This window comes from Sander lucioperca, chromosome 22, assembly GCF_008315115.2.
Source record: "Sander lucioperca isolate FBNREF2018 chromosome 22, SLUC_FBN_1.2, whole genome shotgun sequence".
Taxonomy (NCBI): Eukaryota; Metazoa; Chordata; class Actinopteri; order Perciformes; family Percidae; genus Sander; species Sander lucioperca.
The window spans coordinates 18,624,383-18,642,770 of NC_050194.1; the positions used below are offsets into that span (position 1 = coordinate 18,624,383).

At 40.6% G+C, this 18,388-nt stretch overlaps 4 protein-coding genes across 9 annotated transcripts; 1 reads left to right on the forward strand and 3 right to left on the reverse strand.

Annotated features, from left to right (window-relative positions):
• Positions 1-336: 336 nt before the first annotated feature.
• On the reverse strand, positions 337-5,284 carry mmp21 (matrix metallopeptidase 21). 4 transcript variants are annotated; one of them, XM_031315571.2, is made up of 7 exons: positions 4,782-5,284; positions 3,779-4,682; positions 3,367-3,506; positions 3,132-3,273; positions 2,242-2,499; positions 1,959-2,131; positions 337-1,115 (listed from the first exon to the last, which is right to left on the reverse strand). In XM_031315571.2, the coding sequence occupies exons 1-7, from the start codon at positions 4,932-4,934 to the stop codon at positions 810-812; spliced, it is 2,076 nt and encodes a 691-aa protein (XP_031171431.1). In that variant the 5' UTR covers positions 4,935-5,284; the 3' UTR covers positions 337-809. The 4 variants fall into 4 exon arrangements, with proteins under 4 accessions (XP_031171431.1, XP_035853356.1, XP_035853357.1 ...); XM_035997463.1 differs by having other exon boundaries at positions 3,367-3,502; positions 3,775-4,682; XM_035997465.1 differs by having other exon boundaries at positions 950-1,039; positions 3,367-3,502; positions 3,775-4,682.
• An 85-nt stretch (positions 5,285-5,369) lies between these two features.
• uros (uroporphyrinogen III synthase) lies at positions 5,370-9,268 on the reverse strand. Of its 2 annotated transcripts, none has more exons than XM_035997466.1 (10): positions 9,153-9,268; positions 7,548-7,622; positions 7,340-7,423; positions 7,144-7,240; positions 6,873-6,947; positions 6,414-6,488; positions 6,225-6,308; positions 6,008-6,093; positions 5,829-5,927; positions 5,370-5,735 (listed from the first exon to the last, which is right to left on the reverse strand). In XM_035997466.1, exons 1-10 carry the CDS (start codon positions 9,186-9,188, stop codon positions 5,613-5,615), a joined length of 834 nt encoding a protein of 277 aa, XP_035853359.1. In that variant the 5' UTR covers positions 9,189-9,268; the 3' UTR covers positions 5,370-5,612. The 2 variants fall into 2 exon arrangements, with proteins under 2 accessions (XP_035853359.1, XP_031171432.1); XM_031315572.2 differs by lacking the exon at positions 9,153-9,268 and adding an exon at positions 8,094-8,183.
• LOC116061251 (BRCA2 and CDKN1A interacting protein) lies at positions 8,404-11,501 on the forward strand. The gene is made up of 7 exons (XM_031315328.2): positions 8,404-8,677; positions 9,001-9,075; positions 9,171-9,251; positions 9,353-9,439; positions 9,537-9,724; positions 9,961-10,129; positions 10,311-11,501. Exons 1-7 carry the CDS (start codon positions 8,537-8,539, stop codon positions 10,479-10,481), a joined length of 912 nt encoding a protein of 303 aa, XP_031171188.1. The 5' UTR covers positions 8,404-8,536; the 3' UTR covers positions 10,482-11,501.
• A 277-nt stretch (positions 11,502-11,778) lies between these two features.
• dhx32a (DEAH (Asp-Glu-Ala-His) box polypeptide 32a) lies at positions 11,779-17,853 on the reverse strand. Of its 2 annotated transcripts, XM_035997461.1 has the most exons (11): positions 17,287-17,849; positions 16,204-16,397; positions 15,594-15,966; positions 15,266-15,505; positions 15,090-15,183; positions 14,733-14,882; positions 13,683-13,874; positions 13,115-13,255; positions 12,546-12,736; positions 12,266-12,456; positions 11,779-12,005 (listed from the first exon to the last, which is right to left on the reverse strand). In XM_035997461.1, the coding sequence occupies exons 1-11, from the start codon at positions 17,545-17,547 to the stop codon at positions 11,807-11,809; spliced, it is 2,226 nt and encodes a 741-aa protein (XP_035853354.1). In that variant the 5' UTR covers positions 17,548-17,849; the 3' UTR covers positions 11,779-11,806. The 2 variants fall into 2 exon arrangements, with proteins under 2 accessions (XP_035853354.1, XP_035853355.1); XM_035997462.1 differs by lacking the exon at positions 11,779-12,005 and having other exon boundaries at positions 12,363-12,474; positions 17,287-17,853.
• Positions 17,854-18,388: the final 535 nt, after the last annotated feature.

Consider the following 18,388-nt stretch of genomic DNA (forward strand, 5'->3'; position numbering starts at 1 on the left):
TGACTTGACTTTAATGAATTGACGTGATATTCTTTGTAGGGAAACGATAGTTTCATACATTCAGTGCAGATGTGCTGAGATCAGACAGTCAAGCTACAAGAGGCCATGGGACCACATGGACCTACACTTCTATCATCATCACAGGGCAACGAGTAGATCTGGTTATCATTTTGTATCCCTCCCAGCAACATATTGCGCAAATAAGAAACCTGAGGAATCTGGATCGATGTTTCCATCCATTGTGTGTAATATTTCTGATGATATACGTTTTAACCCATTACATAAAATGTCTTCTTCAATCTGTAACTTTACCCAGAAACCACTTTGTCTTCTGAATACATTTACATTTTTATTCATGCATAATAGTACAGATACTTTTACGCATCTTTCTTCAAAATATATAGGTCCAATATATCCGACAAGAGAAGTCACTATAGTTCTCAATATGAAGGTGTATAAAGAATAAGTAACCATTCTATAAATAAGTATATTTTCAGTAATGCTCTAAATATCTTAATCATAAAAGGTCCTTTAGGACAGTTTTCATGCCAATATGCATTTGGCACCTCTATGTGAGAGACAGACAGAGCAGCTGATGTATTAACAACACCTCATTGAAAGTGAGCCAACAGAAAAGAAAAACAGTTGTTTTTGTCTAAGATCTTGAATTATGGATAAATATAAAAAAAGAGAAGACAATTGGTGTCTACACACATATGACAACATGTATACATACCACAACAGGTGAATATCAGTAGTCCATATCAGTACACATCAGTAAGGTTTAATGGATCTTTGCTTCAGCAAACTCAGCGGGTTAGCTTGAGTGCAGTGGGATGAACGTTGCAGATGTCAAACCAGTGCTGATCCACCTCCTTGTGTGGCAGCAGGCCATTTCGTGGCAGAAAGGGCCGGCGCCAGCGATCACGGCTGCCCACCACCTGCCAAAAGCGGGTGCCCTTGAGTAGAAAGATGGCATTGTGGGTGTAGGAGAAGTAGGCAGCGTCAATGTTGCCATCTGGATGGTCACCACTCACCACTGGAGGGAAAACATCTCTGATGTTTTTGGGGAAGCCTCTTGCCAAGCTGTTGGCTTCCACATCGAATGCATACACCTGTTTGAACAGATAATTGTTTTCCCTCTTATATAGAAATCAATTCAATTAAAGCACACAAAGAAATCGCTGAGGAAGTGTAGCAGCTTCGTTTGCATTAATATGTTCCCTCATAATGCTGAGAAACAATTAATTAGCTTGGGCTTTGGTCTCGCCAAGACTTTACTTATGTATACATATACTGTATAATACTTACTGTGTATTATGTTTGTGCCTTGTTGCCTCTTTGTTCCAATTGAGCACACAGTAGACTATACATGGCAGCTAAATAATATGCCCAGAAACCAACAAGTAGTCCAATGCTGTAATAATATGCGTGGGCAAATTCTTGACCAAATTCTTGACCAGTGCCATCAAACCTCTGATTGCAACCCTGATGCCTTCCTGTGTAAAATATAGTGTGTGCCTCAAGTTTTCTGTGTTTCAATTAATTAGTGGTAATTAGATTAGCACAATGTAAGGAATTCTTAACAGATTTTGTTAGATTTTGACAGAGGCTCCCTTTACAAGACAGGGCCGCAAAATGATTAATGGTAACGTAATAATGCAGGACTCGCCTTAGTTGATATTCCCGAACAAATTTACAATTAATTAAACTGAATAACCAATTAAATGAAATAACCAAAACTTGACACAGTGAACATGGGGCTTTTGCAGTGGTCTGTGACACTATGGCAGTTGCCCACATTGCCTGGTCGGCGATCCAGCCTTGATTTAATCCCTTAAACTGTCACCTCACTGGCCTTCTCTCACACAATCCCCAAAGGTTTTGTGGTTTCTAACCTACCTCATCTAACTAATCTGTGTCATGTGTCAAAGGGAAGATAAGGATGCATTTCTTACAAGAGTGTTTTTGAAGAAGTAGATGCGAGAGTCCCTCCTGTCATAGAAGGCTGTGTCAATGGGACTGAACACCCCTGGGAAACCCTCAGAGATTAGCCTTGGATAGCGGTGGCCTTCAGGGTCCTGTCTGAACACCTGATCATTCTCATTGTCATACCTCCAGAACTGAGCACCTGTACACAAAAACACCATTTACCAAATAGAGCTATATAATGAAAAATGAACTACACAACATGTTTGTACATAAAGTATTAACTTATGTAGGCTTCTCTTTGGGGCTTACCTTTAAAGAAGTAAACAGCATCTTTTTTTCTGGACCACACATGCACATAAGCATCCACTCCGTCCATGGGAATTCCACGCCAGCCAACCTGCAGTGCAACTGGATCTCCATAGCGCGTTCGGTTATTTCTGTTCTCATACAGCCAGTACCAGCCGTCTCGCAAGAAATAGGTGTTAAAGCGGATGACCACCTCCCCATAGGGTGTCTTCTCCTTTCTAATCCAATCAAATGCTGTGTTGAATTGACCTTTACATCCTCCTGGGTTCAAACAAAAGCATACAGAAAACAAATTGGTTTTGTGTCAATCTGTAAGTATGTAAATCAGGAGTGTCAAACTCAACTTCTCTAAGAGCCACACTGGAAAAAGAGAATCACATCGAGGGCCAGACATGTATAGTTTATTGACAATGAAAAACGTTGAAAATAGCACCAGAAATGTCAGAAATAGTGTAAAAAATTACGAAAAAAGCGCCAAAAATGTCTAACAAAAACGGCAAATGTTTTGAAAAAAAATCGCCAAATGTTTTGAAAAAAAATTGCCAAAATATCTAAAAAAGGGTAAATGACATTGAAAAAAATCCACAAAATGTCGAAAATAGCAGCAAAAATGTTGAATAAAGCGCCAAGACTGAAAAAAAGTTATTATGAACCTGAATTGATCTACGGGCCGGATCAAAGTTTGCCAGGGGCCGGATTTGGCCCATGGGCCTTGACTTTGACACATGTGATGTAAATAAACCTGAATCTATTTCTGTCTGAATCTATTTCTGACTGTCTGTCTATCTGAATCTATTTCTGTGTGTGTGTGTGTGTGTGTGTGTGTGTGTGTGTGTGTGTGTGTGTGTGTGTGTGTGTGTGTGTGTCCACTAGATGGTGCTGTAACCATGTACCATAGAGCTGCTGTATGGCCTTCCTGTCCATCCAGTCCATTTCAAAGCCTGACTCCTGGGGCAGATAGCTGGGCTGCATTATCGAGCCAGCTCTGTATGAGTGGGGGAGACCCAAAACATGGCCGATCTCATGAACTGCTACCTAATACATAGGAAATTAAGAAATCTTTTTAGAATAAAACCCCAGATTATTCTTTTCCATTATACATCTGATGATTCCTTTGATCATGCTTACTTTGAGAAGGCTGATCCCACTGCCAGCATTGGGAGCAGTAAAATGTTCGTCGTCATCGAAGTGTATATCACCCAGGAACCAGGCGTGGGCAAATTCTTGACCAGTGCCATCAAATCTCTGATTGCAACCCAGATGCCTTCCTGTGAAAAATATAGTGGCACAGAAGGAAAAAAAATGATGCATTCATTTCTCAGTCAATTTGATAAAACATTGTGTATTTTCTGTAAATATCTGACTGAGTGAGTGAAAAACCTCTGTACTGTACTTTAGTTTTCGTATACAGTATAACTCCAAAGAGAAGTGATGCTATCTTGAAAACAACAATAGTAGTAAAAGATAACATACAATTTTCACTAATTCCCTCAAAAAAATTTTTTTTGCAATAAGTGTGTATGTATTGAGTCAGACCTACCTGTGCCAAAGCCTAACCTGATATCAACATCCTCCAGTGGGGAACGTGTATCCTCCGCAAACTCCAGCGGAGACACTTCACTCCACATCCTGAAGGCCAGTCTGAAGATGTACCTCTGGTCTTCAATGGACAACTGACTGCTGTAGCCTTCTCCTATCAGCCTCCATTTCAACATCTTCTTAGAAAAGGCCATGTAACCTGTTTCACTCAAATCTCTCTTGTGCCTGCTTTTGGACACAAGAGTGGCGAGGTGACGTTTCCTGCGTCGCACTGCTTCGCTCTGATGGGCGTTCACGCTGATATTTACCATTTGACTGTCCATTTTGATATCATGTGAGCTGTTTAGAGAAGTGTTGTTTAAAATGTGATCAATTAAGTTCAAGTCTGTGTAATTCATGCTGGTGTCATTGGAAACACTTTCTGTGTCATTAACATTGAATATGTCGTCTTCAGAGGAGTTAGCAGTACCAAAAGAAGAGTCACTGATTGTGTTGTTACTATCAGTCTCACTGAAAGTGTCACTGAAAGTGTTTTCAGTATCTGAGGCACTGCTGTTCTCAGGTGCTACAGGGGTGTCCAGGTTAATCTCCTTGTCAGGGACTCCACACCTCGGTTTGTTCATTGCCGCCTTGGTGGCCTCATCAAACACACCTGTGGCAGGCAGGCCTGATACTGTCTGAAACTCTTTAAGTGCTGAAATAAATGCTTGGCTCTCAGTTACACTGTTGTGGTCATCATGTTCCCCATCCTGAGGACCATCCCTTGAGTGATGCATTGATGTTCCTTCTTGGATCGTGTCTTGAAGATCATCCAGGAAGTCGTCATTAAAAGAGGCGTCTGAATCTTCAAACTGGATCTCCTCCCAGTTCACCGGCTTAATGAATCCATATCTAGAGAGAAATAACTATAACAAGACATGAGTGACATTATATGGCTCTTTAATCAATCATAAAATGAAGTTTTAAAAAAAACACGGCAATTGAAAAAATGGTAAGATTTGTACCTCTGCTGTGTACTTGTCTGTTATAACCTCAGCTTGGTGAGAATTAAAGGGCTGCACATCAGAATGATCCCGATTGTGGAAAAGTTTCTCTGCATCAGCTGAGCTAACGCTCGTCCAAAGAAGCAAAATCATCAGCTGGATAAAAGTCAGCATCGTGGCATTGGTTTACTCATGTAACTATACACAAGTAAGAAGCCACAGTGCTTTATAGGCAGATCCTGAGTTTCTCCACACCCATCTACAGGTGCAACTATATGGACGTATCCCACTTTCTTCAGCTTTGTGTGAAAAGTAAACCTGTCTTTACTCTCTCCAACTTCTCTATTTGACTGAATTGTATGGATGTGTTATACACGCTCCACTGGTTTTAAATGCACTGCTGTTGACCTGTGGAAAGATGTTGAAACCTTCACTTTCATGTGGACAATAGGCCAGCCATGACTTCTGCTGACACCTGTTTTAAATAGGACACACACACACACACACAGTCTCACACACACACACACACACACACACACACACACACACACACACACACACACACACACACACACACACACACACACATGCCACTGACAAAACCTTCCATATGAGCACACTGCCCAATTTTATTTTCAAAATATAAATATATTCACTTACATCTTTTGAGTTTTTATGGCAAAAAAGCTAATTACCAAGTTAGCCGACATACAAACAAAACTAGTACTGTAAAAGTAAAACAGACAAATGACAATACATAATAATAAAAATAATAAGTATACAGAATACACCAATCATACAGAATATACCAAGAAAGATGATAAAGTGGATGGACTTAAGAGCTGAGGGTGGTTACTGTAGAGCTTTGGCTATCGCTGCAGCCAGGTGTTCAGCTGTTGGCTTTTCTGCAGTACAGCTGACACACAGGCCTTCTTCTGTCATTTGGTCTTGTGTAGTAGGCCCTATGGCTGCAAACTGAAAACAAAGTAGTTAAAGTGACTGTCAGAGGCACTGAAGTACTTCAGATTCATGCATTATTTTATGTGTGTGCCTACGAGGAGAAGGTACCTTTATTTGTGTCAGCTGTTCACCTGACAGCCTCTGTACCACTTCTAGGCAAAACTTCACTCCCGATGGACTGAAGAAAGCTATGCTGGCTGGAACGCCCTGTAAAAGGCACAGGCAAATGAACAGTTACTACATTTAGAAAAGCCTTCTCTAAAATAGCAGAAGGAGTGGAGTTTTACCTGCTCTGTGTAATAGTTCTTTAGATTTTTCTCGAGATCTGGATGTTCAGCTGTTTGATAGACAGTCAGGGTCTCTAGGGGCACTCCTGGAAACAAAGAAACAGATCCCCACAGTGATAAAGGTAGCACAATTATTATTTTATAATTAGTGTTGCCCCAGTGGGACTTTTATCACCTTGAGTCTTAATCCTGAGGCACAATAGGGGAGAATGCTTACCATTTTCCCTTAAAGCCGTAGGCAAGACTTCTCTTTTGATTGAGCCACAGGGGAAAAAAAGTGGTGGAATATTTTTGTCTTCTCCTATGATGAGAATTAAGTATAAGGTCATATCAGTTATCAGAACAATTGTAAATTTCCCAATAAACTGAACTGTGAAGAATGTGTGAGTATAAAGTCATATCGTACGTTCAATGATAAGACGTGATAGCACATCTGCTGTCCCTGTGTCCTCGCCCAAAGGGTTCAGACCCAGATTCTGTACTGTGCAGGAAAAAACGCAGAAAGGATTGGGATTATATTATGAGATATGGACTGTCGATATCAGCAACATGTTACTGAATAATTACACAAATGAATGATTTAGTAAACTGTTTCAATTACTAAATACACAACAACAACAAAGAGATCAAGTGTCACTAAAGAAAGAAGGTGAAGCACACGTCAGGAAGATGCTGCACCTCGCAGTAAACTGTCACTTGTGTACAACCTATTTTCAAATGACTGAGGGTAGTGACATCACTTCACACACTTCCGTCAGCACCAGGTGCCTGCCACACTGTGATAGAATTAGCATTAACATAACAAAGCACAATTTAAAAAATAAAAAAAGTTGAAAAAAAGTTTTCATATGTGACAATAACTCACCTAATGCAGCAGTTGCCTTCCCAACCACATATATGGACTTGGTGTTCCATTTGTCTTTCACAGAGCTGTTCCATTCTGAAATAATAATTAGGAAAAGGATAACAATCAAGGAAATTGTTCCAAATCTTAGTTAGCAGTCCAGAAACACAGTACACAGAATTGATAGACATTTAACCAAACACATGCTTCCAGGGGATTTATTAATGAGGTACAGGGTGCACAAATTATTATTATTATTATTTTGAAATGAAGTTCCTTTGTATCCTCTCACCTTCCCTTCTTTCTTCTGCTTCTAAGCACATCTTTACAGCCTCCACTGCTCTTGGACTGGTAAATATAAGACCTCCATGTTTTTCTGGTTGGAAAAGCTGAAATAGGAAGACAACTTAAACAACAGATACACAAAAAGTATAATATGTAAATGAATAAAATAAATACTAATCAAATAGTGTAACAGTGGAATTTACCTTGTCTGACAAGGTGTTTAATGAGACAAATTTAAAAGACAGTACAGGAATTAGAGTTGCTTTATGTCCATGTGATGCCAGTTCCTGTGGAATCAAAATAATACATTTCTGTCAAAATTTGCTGTGAAATGCAAAGCAAAAAAGTGGAGTGCTGTAATGACAGACGCTGAAAATACATACACAACATTGTTAAAACAAGTGCATCTACCTTAATGTAAGGATCAGGTCCAGACTCCCCATCTCTTGGCTCTTTGAGAAGCAGTATGTGCATCTTGACAAATACCTTAAAAAACAGAACATGCCAGGATGAAATATGAATGCTGCTGTCGAAAATAAAGCCAAGTCAGAAACTTAAACTGCACTGAGGACAGAGGGTGTGAAAGTGAGCTACACCCTAAAACTGTCATTTGCAACCTGCTGATAACAGTACTGTTGAGTCACGATTGTTGGACTGTATATGAGGAAAAAAATGGAAAGCAACAATGCCACACTTTATCGTTAAATGCATGTATTGTGTAACGTTATATAGCTAGCATTAGCTAAGACGTGGCATATGTCTTCTGTTATTGTTTACTCCAGCAAGACATACTGAATGACAGTTTAGCTAGCTCGTAACCATCCCCCTAAAACATTTCCGTAATGCCTAGCTAGTAATAATAAGCGGATAATTTATCTGGCTTGTATGGTACATATATATGAATTACAACGGATAATCAAAAAAAGACAAAATATTACACGTAATTCATGTAGCTACCTTTAGTAGTCCCTACCGCTGAGTGCATGACAACTTTCAGCCACGGCCAAGAAGGGGGGAGTATAACATTGAATAGTTGAGAAGGACCCACAATTGTTAAAGTTAATTGTATAAAATTGTATTTATTCCAACAAATATAGAATCAATAGGTAAACTATATAATGTAACTTATCCCTATTTATAACGGAAAAATAGTAGTTTAGGCACACTTTATATATACAATTTATATACTATCCCCTTTATCTAAAATGGTTTATTCCATTTTCGCGACGGGCGACAAGCCAACATTGTGGCTCCTGAAGGTTGCTACAGCAAATGGCAAGTCGTGTACTGTGGGAGCCATAATGGCGGCTTCAGACTTTCAGTTTCCTACCTCTCAGTGAACTGAACTTTAACCATTGCCCCGCCCACTCAGTTGACACTCGTGTTGCCTGTTTGCAAGCATGGCTTCTTCTGCTAAGAGGAGAGCAGTAGGTTTGGGTGAAAATCCTGAGGAAAGTGACAACAGCTCCGATGAGAATCCGGAGAAGGACGATGATTCCGGGGAGGAGGACAGCGAGGACTCAGAGGAGGAGATTAATGAGGTAAAACAACAAACAATTCTTTGAATGTGAATTCAGTGCATGGCCTAGTTAGCTAGTTAGCTAACGTTAACTCAGCTGTCGGCTAACCGTAACAGGAACTACATTAGCATCAACGTTACTCTTGCTGTCAGCCAGGATTGAAAAGCTTAGTATTACTAACCTAACCTGAGTGAAACTAAAACAACTTATTTACTCAAAAAGTAACGTTACATGAAACACTAACGTTACTTGATTAAAATATAAAAGGACATTCATTAAAAACTTTCTACACAGGCAGGTTTCGGTTTTGTTAACTGCTATCTGCTTTATTATTTCGCTTTCAGGAGGTCATGGTTGACTTCGAAGCCCACACCATTTCAGTCAACGATTTTAATGGCGTCAAGAAACTCTTACAGCAGGTTTGAGACAATATTCGTCTTTTGCATCTAAATTATTATGTTCACATGTCATGTGTTGGGTGGAAGCGTCACTTAACTGATATGTTTGGATACAGCTCTTCCTGAAGGCTCATGTAAATACATCAGAGATGACAGACCTCATCATTCAACAGAATCATGTTGGAAGTGTCATCAAGGTGAGTTGCTCCTTAGTTTAACCTCATCCCAGATTTTGCAGGTTACTTTTCTGCAGTATTGGCTCTAACGTGTATTCACTTGTCCCTTCACTTTGCTCCAGCAAGCTGAGGTGCCAGAAGACAGCGATGATGACGACCCAGATGAAGTGTTTGGCTTCATCTCTATGCTCAACCTTACAGAGAGAAAGGTAACTCCACTGGCACCAACATTACAGACTAATTGCCTACTGGGGGCTCTGATAATGGAGGAAATTAACATATGCGCTGTCATTTTGATGTTGGCAGGATGTGCAATGCGTAGAGGAAGTAAAGGAGCTGATCATGGATCAGTGTGAGAAGAATGCTACCCACAGTGTGACGGAGCAGCTAGAGCAGATCTTCATTGACACCAGCAAGCCTGTGGGGCTACTGCTGAGTGAGCGCTTCATCAACGTGCCCCCACAGATCGCCCTCCCACTGCACACACAACTCCAGTTAGTTCTTCTCTGTCTTAATTGAATACTTGACCTAATGGTGCATCGTAAAGGGAAAAATAAAACTTTGAAGATAGGTTAACTTACTTTTAATGAATGCATTTAAATTTGGAATAGCTGAAGGAGTATCTGTAGTATGTCTGGGTTTTGAATCATCCTTGTTCAGGATCAAAACTAAATCAGTCTTTTGAAAGTGTTTTGCATGCAAATAAACAGAATTTCTGTCTGTCATTCAGGGAAGAAATAGCTGAAGCTCAGAGGACAAATAAGCCCAGTGGGAGGTGTCACTATTGTCTGATGATCAGCAAGACCTGCAAAGAGGCAAGCAAGAGTATTCCAGCCAGAGGAGGAGCTCCCAAAGACGAATACATGTTTATCAATGCAGAGGAGGAATTTTTCTATGAGGTAAAGTCAAGTAAATGCAAGCAGAGTCTAAGATGCTAAATACATGTTTGAAAATATAGAAAGTGCCACACATACAGTATTTGGGTAACATTTTTTTTGTTCTTTAGATGTGAGCTAGCCCCATATAGCTTGGTTAAAATTATCTGATTAGCTGAAACAAATGTCTGTATTCTCCTTACAGCAAGCCATCGTGAAGTTCCACTACTCCGTCCAGGAAGAGGCAGACTCCTGTTTGAGCGGCAGGTGGTCGTTTGACGATGTACCCATGAAGCCTTTCAGGACAGTGATGCTGATACCAGCGGACAGAATGCCTGCTATTATGGCCAAACTCAAAGAATACCTAACTGTGTGAACTCCACAATAAACTTAAGACACCCACACTGAAGACCTTCAGGCTCATGGAAATGCTTCAATATACTCGTAAGAGACTGTAAAAGAAAATGTTTTGGTACTGTCAGCTACAATAGTGCCAGTATTATAAACCTGACATTTACCACATTTTTATAGTAATTTTAGAGATGCAGCTTTTACAAATTTCCTGGTCTACAATACAAAAGAAAATCCCCACATACCCTGCTTATACTGAAGAAATATACAACTGTTATATTATGTGAATAAAAATAGAAACACAGCACTAGGTCATGTTTTTATAAAAGGATTTTGTTTATAACAAGATTATCAACCAAGACCGTTAAATGATAAATCGTGTGTTAATGACAACAGCTGATATGTGGGAGCTTGGAATCCAGTATCAGCAGATGGAGGGAGAGAAAGGTGCATTTGCCATTAAGTCAAATTACTGAATGGTAAAGCTCTAAATGTACTGAATTGATAGTACCACATTTCCCCTTAACATAACTTGGTAAAAAGCTGATTTTCACAAATTTGATATTGATTTGACATGAAATGGAAAATACAGTATACAATTTTCATTTGTGAAAACAGGAGCAGTAACTTGAATTTTTGTACCAATGCACCATTCTACCAAGGATTTTCTAGCATTTCGGTAGATTTCTTGCCGATTAATAAATGCTTTATACATCTGCAGTCCTTGACAATCATTTGCTTTCTTAATCTGGAAGCATGTCAACTCGTTCATACTTCATACATTTTAAAACCAGACCTTTACTTATCACATTAACCTGAAGAGAAAGGTCTGAAAAGGACAGCTTTGCATAAGAAACAAGGGAAAGGAAGTACTTTGTACTTCTCTAGCAGCTTGTACATGCATCACATTTTTGGACCATCTCTTTGAATCTGAATCTTCCTGGTTCTGTGCACAGGAGGTGTGATGTGGTGTTTTCTTCTGCTTTTAAAGTACAGCAACAGACAACATCCATCTGCCACCCCTTTGCTGCTCATTCTAAAAATCAAATCTAAAAAGCCATTGGGATACTCACATTTCCAGACAGTGCTGAAGGGGAGAGCAGAGCAGGGATGTAGGTAAAAAACAAAACTTCAGATACAAGTACTTAGGAAAATACAGTAGATGTACTGGCACGAGGGAGCTGCGACTGTTGTACTGGACCCGGTTAATAAAGATCTTTATGATTTACTACATTTTGTGATGCGCTGTCATGACATAAGTCAGCCTTGGCTCATGTACGTGTGACCATCAAAACAACTTTTAAGCAATGTAATAACTTAATATCACAGTTCGCATTTTTAATTTTTAGATCATTGAATCACACATCTGTCATAAGTCTGCGGCAACACTGCACAGCCGCTGTTGGCATCGCTGCTGACTGCGATGGCTTTTTGTTTCCCGTCTTCACATTTTCTGGATCTGTCTGGGTCCAACATTTTTTGCAGTATGTCTTTGCTTTCACTAGGGGGCAGATTGTAGAAGAAGTACAGCGGTGCCATTTGAATGTACCTAAAATGACAAACAGTATTTTTATATTTAAAAAAAAAAAAAAAAAACAGACAACTCCTGAGGAGATTTTAAGATGATTAAAAATATTTGACTTAAAATGGGACAAAATGGCTCAGTTTTTACTGTAATAACAAAAACAATCAAAAACACGTTTGTCTTACCAGTGTAGTGCATGAAAACATAAGCCATGAGTACTCAATTCTAATCTGCTTGTAAGCATGACATTTCTGATAGTAAGCTGGAAAAAGGGGTCGACTTACACTTGAGGGGAAATTTCAGAGACCGTTCTCATGCAGTTGTTGTCTGACAGGGTGTACTCGTGGAAAACAACCCACTCTGGCAGACCCATCTTCTGTGACTGAGCCCCGTAGCTGGAGAGCGGGTGCACCTGGGCCATGTGCTTGTGCGTCAGAATGAAGTAGTTTCCTGATCCGTCTACGTCCCGAGCGATCTATGAACGGGACAGACACTGCGATCTTCAATACAGTTGAAATACTGGAGGCAAATTCATCAAAACTGACATGTAGTTTCCATATATACCTGCATGAAGAAGCCGGCCAGCAGAGCTCTTTTGATGTTGTGGGTGTTGGTCTTGGTTCCAAAGGAGGGCTCAGAGATGGGAAGCTCGATCCTGTTCAGAGTGTCGGTCAACTCCGATCTAATGGCCTCAGCTGTCTTCAGGGCGGAATAATCCAGGAAATAGTCCTGGCACCACTTTTCAGCGGTGAAGTCTAAAAAACCCATACATTGAAATTGGTCAAACTCAAACATTGGGCAGCAGTATGGACCTCATGAAACTCATCTGTTCAAACTTTGACAATCTCTTTAATTTTTTAAATAATCTCTCTTAAAATAATCTCTCATAATCTCAATTTTGTCTTTGATTTGTCTGTTTTTAATTCTTTGTAAAAAAAGAAAGAAATGTAAAGCACTTTCAAAGTACCTCAGTGTATGGATTGTCCTTTATGAATAAACCTGCGTTGGTATGATGACACTAGGTTCTATCTTACAAACGTTTACCTTGTTTTGCTACAGTGAAGAACAGATTCAGAAACACTGCTGTGAGGATGATCAGAATAGATTGGTTCTGTTCACTAACTGGGTCTTACATTGTTCTCTCTGGCTTTGTTTGAAGGCATTGTAGATGTTTATGAGGGTGAAGTGATCGCCTTCAGGGTGCTGGAACTTTCTGTGACACTGGACTGCCTCGTGGGTCATGCCAGCAGGTGGCTCTGGGAAGCAGCTTGACGCTAAATGAATAAGAAACAAAGAGGTCAACATCATTACATTACATGTCATTTAGCTGACGCTTTTATCCAAAGCGACTTACAATTGCTATATATATGTCAGAGGTCGCACGCCTCTGGAGCAACTAGGGGTTAAGTGTCTTGCTCAGGGACACATTGGTTGATGTATCGCAGTGGGAATCGAACCCAGGTCTCCCACACCAAAGGCATGTGTCATATCCACTGTGCCATCACCACATCACTGAGACAAGCCACTCTTATCATAGACCATCTGATTGTGGGTCTGAGAGAAACTGCAGCTTTGTACATCTGCATCTGCAAATGAGCTATTCCAATAATGTCCACCTGGTAAATCTACAAACCAATCAAAGGATCTCGTTAGGAACAAATCTTATTCTGATTGGAAACCTAAGTTGGAACACATACGTACCAGACAGCATCGCTGCGATCGTTAACATCTCACTCACACAGTCAAACTCGCAGGATGCCAGCAGGGCTTTGGCCATCTGAGGGTCCAGTGGGATTTCAGACATTATGATGCCAATCTCAGACAAGTTGCCATCATCATCCAAAGCTGCGAGGTAATCCAGCTCCTCCAACGCCTGCATGAGCCCCTCGGGATCTGCAACACGAAATGAAACAGCACGAGTTTGATACATGAATTCCATAAATGAAAACAAGAGAATCCCTATAGTGCAAATAGTAGTGTCACTAAAGTGTCTCATCTCAGTAACAAATGATATTTTTGTTGCTTGCTCAGTGTATGGAACTGTACTGGGGAATCACTCAGACTTAAAGCCACTATATGTGGAATTTGAAAATTCTCAATGTTGGGAATTCCCACTAGTAGGCTCCCAATACTCTCCAGTGGTAGTATCTAAAAAGGACACCATGGTAGACACTAAAAACAACACTGGCTACACACATTTTCACCAAACACCAATTTATGTTGTCGCAATAATTTTAAAGTTGCTCTTATCACATGAAATCTTTACACTTATTTGCTTTAAGCTGTACAAATTCCACATAGCTCTTACACAAGAAAACATTAAAATATATGCATATTAGGGCAAGTAACTTCCGTGCCACATTCTGCAAGAATATGGAGATATTACAGTATAGTTGGCCTCTACTTCCTCTTCATTGTACTTGTCTGCTGCTGCCCTAACAAGACACATAAAATGGTTAATGAGCTGGCCTCTTTTAGCCTGTTCTGTTCATGTTAGGGGTGGTTAGAGCTCAGACAATAGTAGCAGGGTCCTGTCATGTCAGCTAAATCATGGCTGACTGGGCCCAAACAGCTACACAGAGCAAATTCATTCATGCTTCCTCTAGCTAAAAAAAAAACCTCCCGCATACACCTCTGTGGCTCCGTTTTAGGGTGGGAGAGAGACGTCATCTGTGGGAACCAGTAACCTGGGAATAAAAAATACTTGTTCAATGATAACCATATGGAGTGTCCACTAGCAGGCTACGTCACCTGGTCTGTCGATGAAATCACACTGTCCAAGGCCGGCTATCTCCATCCTTTTTAGGAATAAGACTGTTGGTGTAATGTTGGACTCCAAGATATGTGGGGAGTTCTCTGAAGGAAGCTGGCTGTCTTCTGGATATAGGCAGAAACATTTACCTATAAGAAATAAATGGAACTAAATTCAGTAAAAAATTAAATAAGCCACTTTGTGGTTTTACATGAAGTTATTTGATTAACTCTTTAGTCTTCCTCCAGCATTGTTACAGTCAACATACCTGGATGTTTTTACCAGTTGGACATGGAGAAACATAAGAATTTTTTTGACCTTTTAGTATTGTCCAGCTAGCAGACCGTCAGACATACCTGTTGGTCCAGACAGCCGCCTGCGTATGTCTGCCTGACATTGACTGATGGGTTGAAGTACTTCCGAATTAGCTCTTATTCTTGGATTGTATACCTACAAAGTCCAAACCACATGCCAATTAATATCAGCTTATTACTAATTTAAGGCAAGTACGTTTTGTTGGAAAGAAACGTACCATCTTTTTTTGGACTCCTGTGTCAATGACAAAGTTCACAGACTTGGTGGCCCACCAAATATCCTCCCCCTGTTTGGTAGAGAGGAAAACCATCCTGGACCTCTTGGAGCCTGGTTGGTCAGTGAGGGCAGGCAGTGGCCCTCCTCGGCGTGGACACAGGACCACAGGCACCATCTGACCCAGCTCGGCTCCCAGCCTGGTGCCTTCTCTCTGGAGGATGCTGTGGGCACAATGAACCTCCTGCAGAAGTTATTACAAGCAAAGTAAATTTGTTAAACCAGTCTCATCTTTGGTCCAATAAAAGCACTCTTAAAAAAATGTCTCTTACCTCAGCTGAGGCAAAAAACACAACCACATCTCCATCCTCTTTGGTTCGATGAATCTCCAGCACCAGTCTCAGCGCTGAGAAGAAGTAGTCTTTGTTGCCGCAGTTGCTGTGGACCACCTCAGCAGGAGACAAGGCTTCCAGACTGATGAGTGGGATGCTGCCGTGGTGACTCAGCAGCTTGTCGGTCACGGGTGGAATAGCGAGGACCACCACTCTGAGCTCAGGCCTCTGCAGCAGGATGTCCTTTAGGAGACCCAGTAGTATGTCTGTGCTTACTGTCCTCTCGTGGGCCTGGTCGATGATAATGACCCCGAAGTGTTCCAGAAAAGGGTCTGACATCATTTCTCTCAGCAGCATATCGTCAGTGCAGTACCTGAGTGATAAATGCCATCAGAGGGGTTAATAGTGAAGCTATTATAAAGCAAGACTATGGAACTATGTTGCTGAACAGCAACCATTAAGTGGCAACTTCAGAATAATAGCTTCTACACTTCATCCATGACGTGACTGAGGAGGACCGGCAAAAGAAAGATTAAGAGTGACAGAGATTTGTGGGTGATAGAAAAGTGTCATTCAAGTGTGCTGTTGTTAAACAGCTCAGTGATCAGACCTCAGAACAGTGTCGGAAGAGCAGCAGGTCTCCAGAGGGATGGTGTAGCCCACTTCATGGCCTATGTTGACATCCATTTCATCTGCCACACGCAAGGCCAGATCTACAGCCTGCTGTCTGTTGGTCTGTGTGCACACAACCATGCCGTGCTGGTACTGGGTGGACAGACAGAACTCTGCACACCACTGAGGGATCTGAAAGACAATCACTAAATGTTGTTCACCTTTTACACTTCATTGTATGTCTTTAGTGCACAGTGCTTCAGATTTCTCCGTCAAACTATTTTCTACAACTCCTTTTCTATTTACGTAACCTCACTTTTCAGTGGCAAGCATCCTTTTCATGATTGTACCAACAGCTTTTGTTAAAGCACACAGCAAAACAAACAGTGACAGGAGATATCCTATGGTATTATCACTAATAATGCAAAATTGCTTTGACAGCATGAGGTGGCTCCAGCGGATCAGGGCTTAGCAGCAGGAGGTGCCCTAACACCCCTGCTGGAGCCTTTGTGAAGCATAGCTGTCAGGCTGGAGCACAGTGACAAAACAGCATCTGCTGAGCTGGACAGCCTGTTCACACAAGCAGCTCACATTTTCATTCATGTCAAAGTGAAAAAAAAAAAAAAAAAATCAAATGGAAAATCCACAGCATCAAAACTATTTTAAAGAGAGAAGTTGTTGCTGTTCAGTAGATAAACATGGCGATGCTTGGCAGAAAAACACAACTTCACATTTAAATCAAATCAAGGGGAGTAGACTCAAATTTGCTGTTGACTGAATAGGCTGGATTGAGCATGTGGCAATAAACTGCATGCAAGTCATACAAATTTGTTTGGGTTATGCTTGGTATTTGGATCCAGACTGGAAGGAAGTCAAGATGTCCCTGAGCACTGAACAAGTTGGAAAAGTAAAGGAAGATGCACTATTATGTAACTCTAACGCCCCAAGGCCCTTGGAAATAAATCCAAATTGAATGTGAATTTATCTTTAGCAGCCTAAAAATCTCTCTGAAAACACACTTGCCATAGTTTTCACCCTAGCTTCTTTCCTTATTAGATATTCATATTATTGACAGTCTTACCTGTGTACTCCTCCCAGTCTTTGCTGTCCCAGACACAATAACCAGTTGGTTGTTTACCAGAGCATCTTTAAAGTCGCACCTGACCTTCCACACTGGCAGACTCTTTCTCTCTTTTAGTAATTTGTAGTAACGGGAGGAAAAGGGCAATCCATCGAACTGATTTAACTCCAGATCATCTCCGAAGCCAAATGAATCTTCCGCAGGACATTCCTCACTTTCAGGACAAATGTCTGGCTCCGCTGAATTATTTTCATCCGACATGACACATATATTTCTCAAACCGGACGAGAGCCCACAAAGGTTTTCCTACCACTCTAGCTACGGGTCCATTTCGTTTCTGTCGGAAATATTTAAAAAACTATCAGTCTACTACATATTCTATGTTCGCGAACTTGGACGGATTATGTGAGAAATGACCAGAATTCCTCCACTCGGTTTCTTAATTGCTAAAATTATATTTATTAAGCTGTTAAAAGTTTGGAGTTGTTCTGGCTGGGGCTGGCTGACGCACAGTGCGCACCGGCGCGTAATTTCTTCCCAGCGTGGCTTTCACACGTGTTTTGATTTGCACAGGGCGTCAATGCCCACTGTCATAATCGCCTGATTATCCCAAAAAATAATCACATGTAAAGTGGCAAGGACTGTGACGGTAATGTCCCCAAATATCATTCTCAAAATATTCTTAAAAACACCTTCATTCTCTAATCTGATGTTTTAAAGAATAACGCCTGTGTTTTGTTTTTGTTTTTTTAAACTAGGCTACCTATTAATTCATGTGCAGTAGGCCTATAATCTCTAGAGTAGGCCTATCCAGTAGGATGCAGTTGTGTGGAAGCTCATTAACGCCACTTAAACATAAATAAATACATAATTACTACATTCCTATAAATATGACATGATAGTATCTCAAAACTATACAATAGTATGTCAGATGTATAAAGGAAAGTAATAAAAAAATAATAAATAAAACTCAGGAGGTGGATTTTTTTTTAATATGGGCTTTCGTAAAACCATAAGTAGTGTTTTAATTGATGGCTTTTTCATTAGATGTGAAACACTTAATGGAAATACTTGAACTCATTCAAACACTTGAGTTCACCCA

Excerpts from the sequence above, each read along its gene's own strand:
- mmp21 (XM_031315571.2), bottom strand. The coding sequence starts at position 4,934 with ATGCTGACTTTTATCCAGCTGATGATTTTGCTTCTTTGGACGAGCGTT. Across the intron at positions 2,500-3,131 it reads GGCCATACAGCAGCTCTATG|GAGGATGTAAAGGTCAATTC; the intron begins GTACATGGTTAC and ends GTTTGAACCCAG. Across the intron at positions 2,132-2,241 it reads TGCTGTTTACTTCTTTAAAG|GTGCTCAGTTCTGGAGGTAT; the intron begins GTAAGCCCCAAA and ends TTTTGTGTACAG.
- LOC116061251 (XM_031315328.2), top strand. The coding sequence starts at position 8,537 with ATGGCTTCTTCTGCTAAGAGGAGAGCAGTAGGTTTGGGTGAAAATCCT. Across the intron at positions 8,678-9,000 it reads CAGAGGAGGAGATTAATGAG|GAGGTCATGGTTGACTTCGA; the intron begins GTAAAACAACAA and ends TTTCGCTTTCAG. Across the intron at positions 9,725-9,960 it reads CCACTGCACACACAACTCCA|GGAAGAAATAGCTGAAGCTC; the intron begins GTTAGTTCTTCT and ends TCTGTCATTCAG.
- uros (XM_035997466.1), bottom strand. The coding sequence starts at position 9,188 with ATGAGCCTTCAGGAAGAGCTGTATCCAAACATATCA. Across the intron at positions 6,094-6,224 it reads TACGGCTTTAAGGGAAAATG|GAGTGCCCCTAGAGACCCTG; the intron begins GTAAGCATTCTC and ends CTTTGTTTCCAG. Across the intron at positions 5,928-6,007 it reads AGAACTATTACACAGAGCAG|GGCGTTCCAGCCAGCATAGC; the intron begins GTAAAACTCCAC and ends TGCCTTTTACAG.
- dhx32a (XM_035997461.1), bottom strand. The coding sequence starts at position 17,547 with ATGTCGGATGAAAATAATTCAGCGGAGCCAGACATTTGTCCTGAAAGT. Across the intron at positions 12,737-13,114 it reads ACAAAGCCAGAGAGAACAAT|ACTTCACCGCTGAAAAGTGG; the intron begins GTAAGACCCAGT and ends TGGGTTTTTTAG. Across the intron at positions 12,457-12,545 it reads TGGCCGGCTTCTTCATGCAG|ATCGCTCGGGACGTAGACGG; the intron begins GTATATATGGAA and ends TCCCGTTCATAG.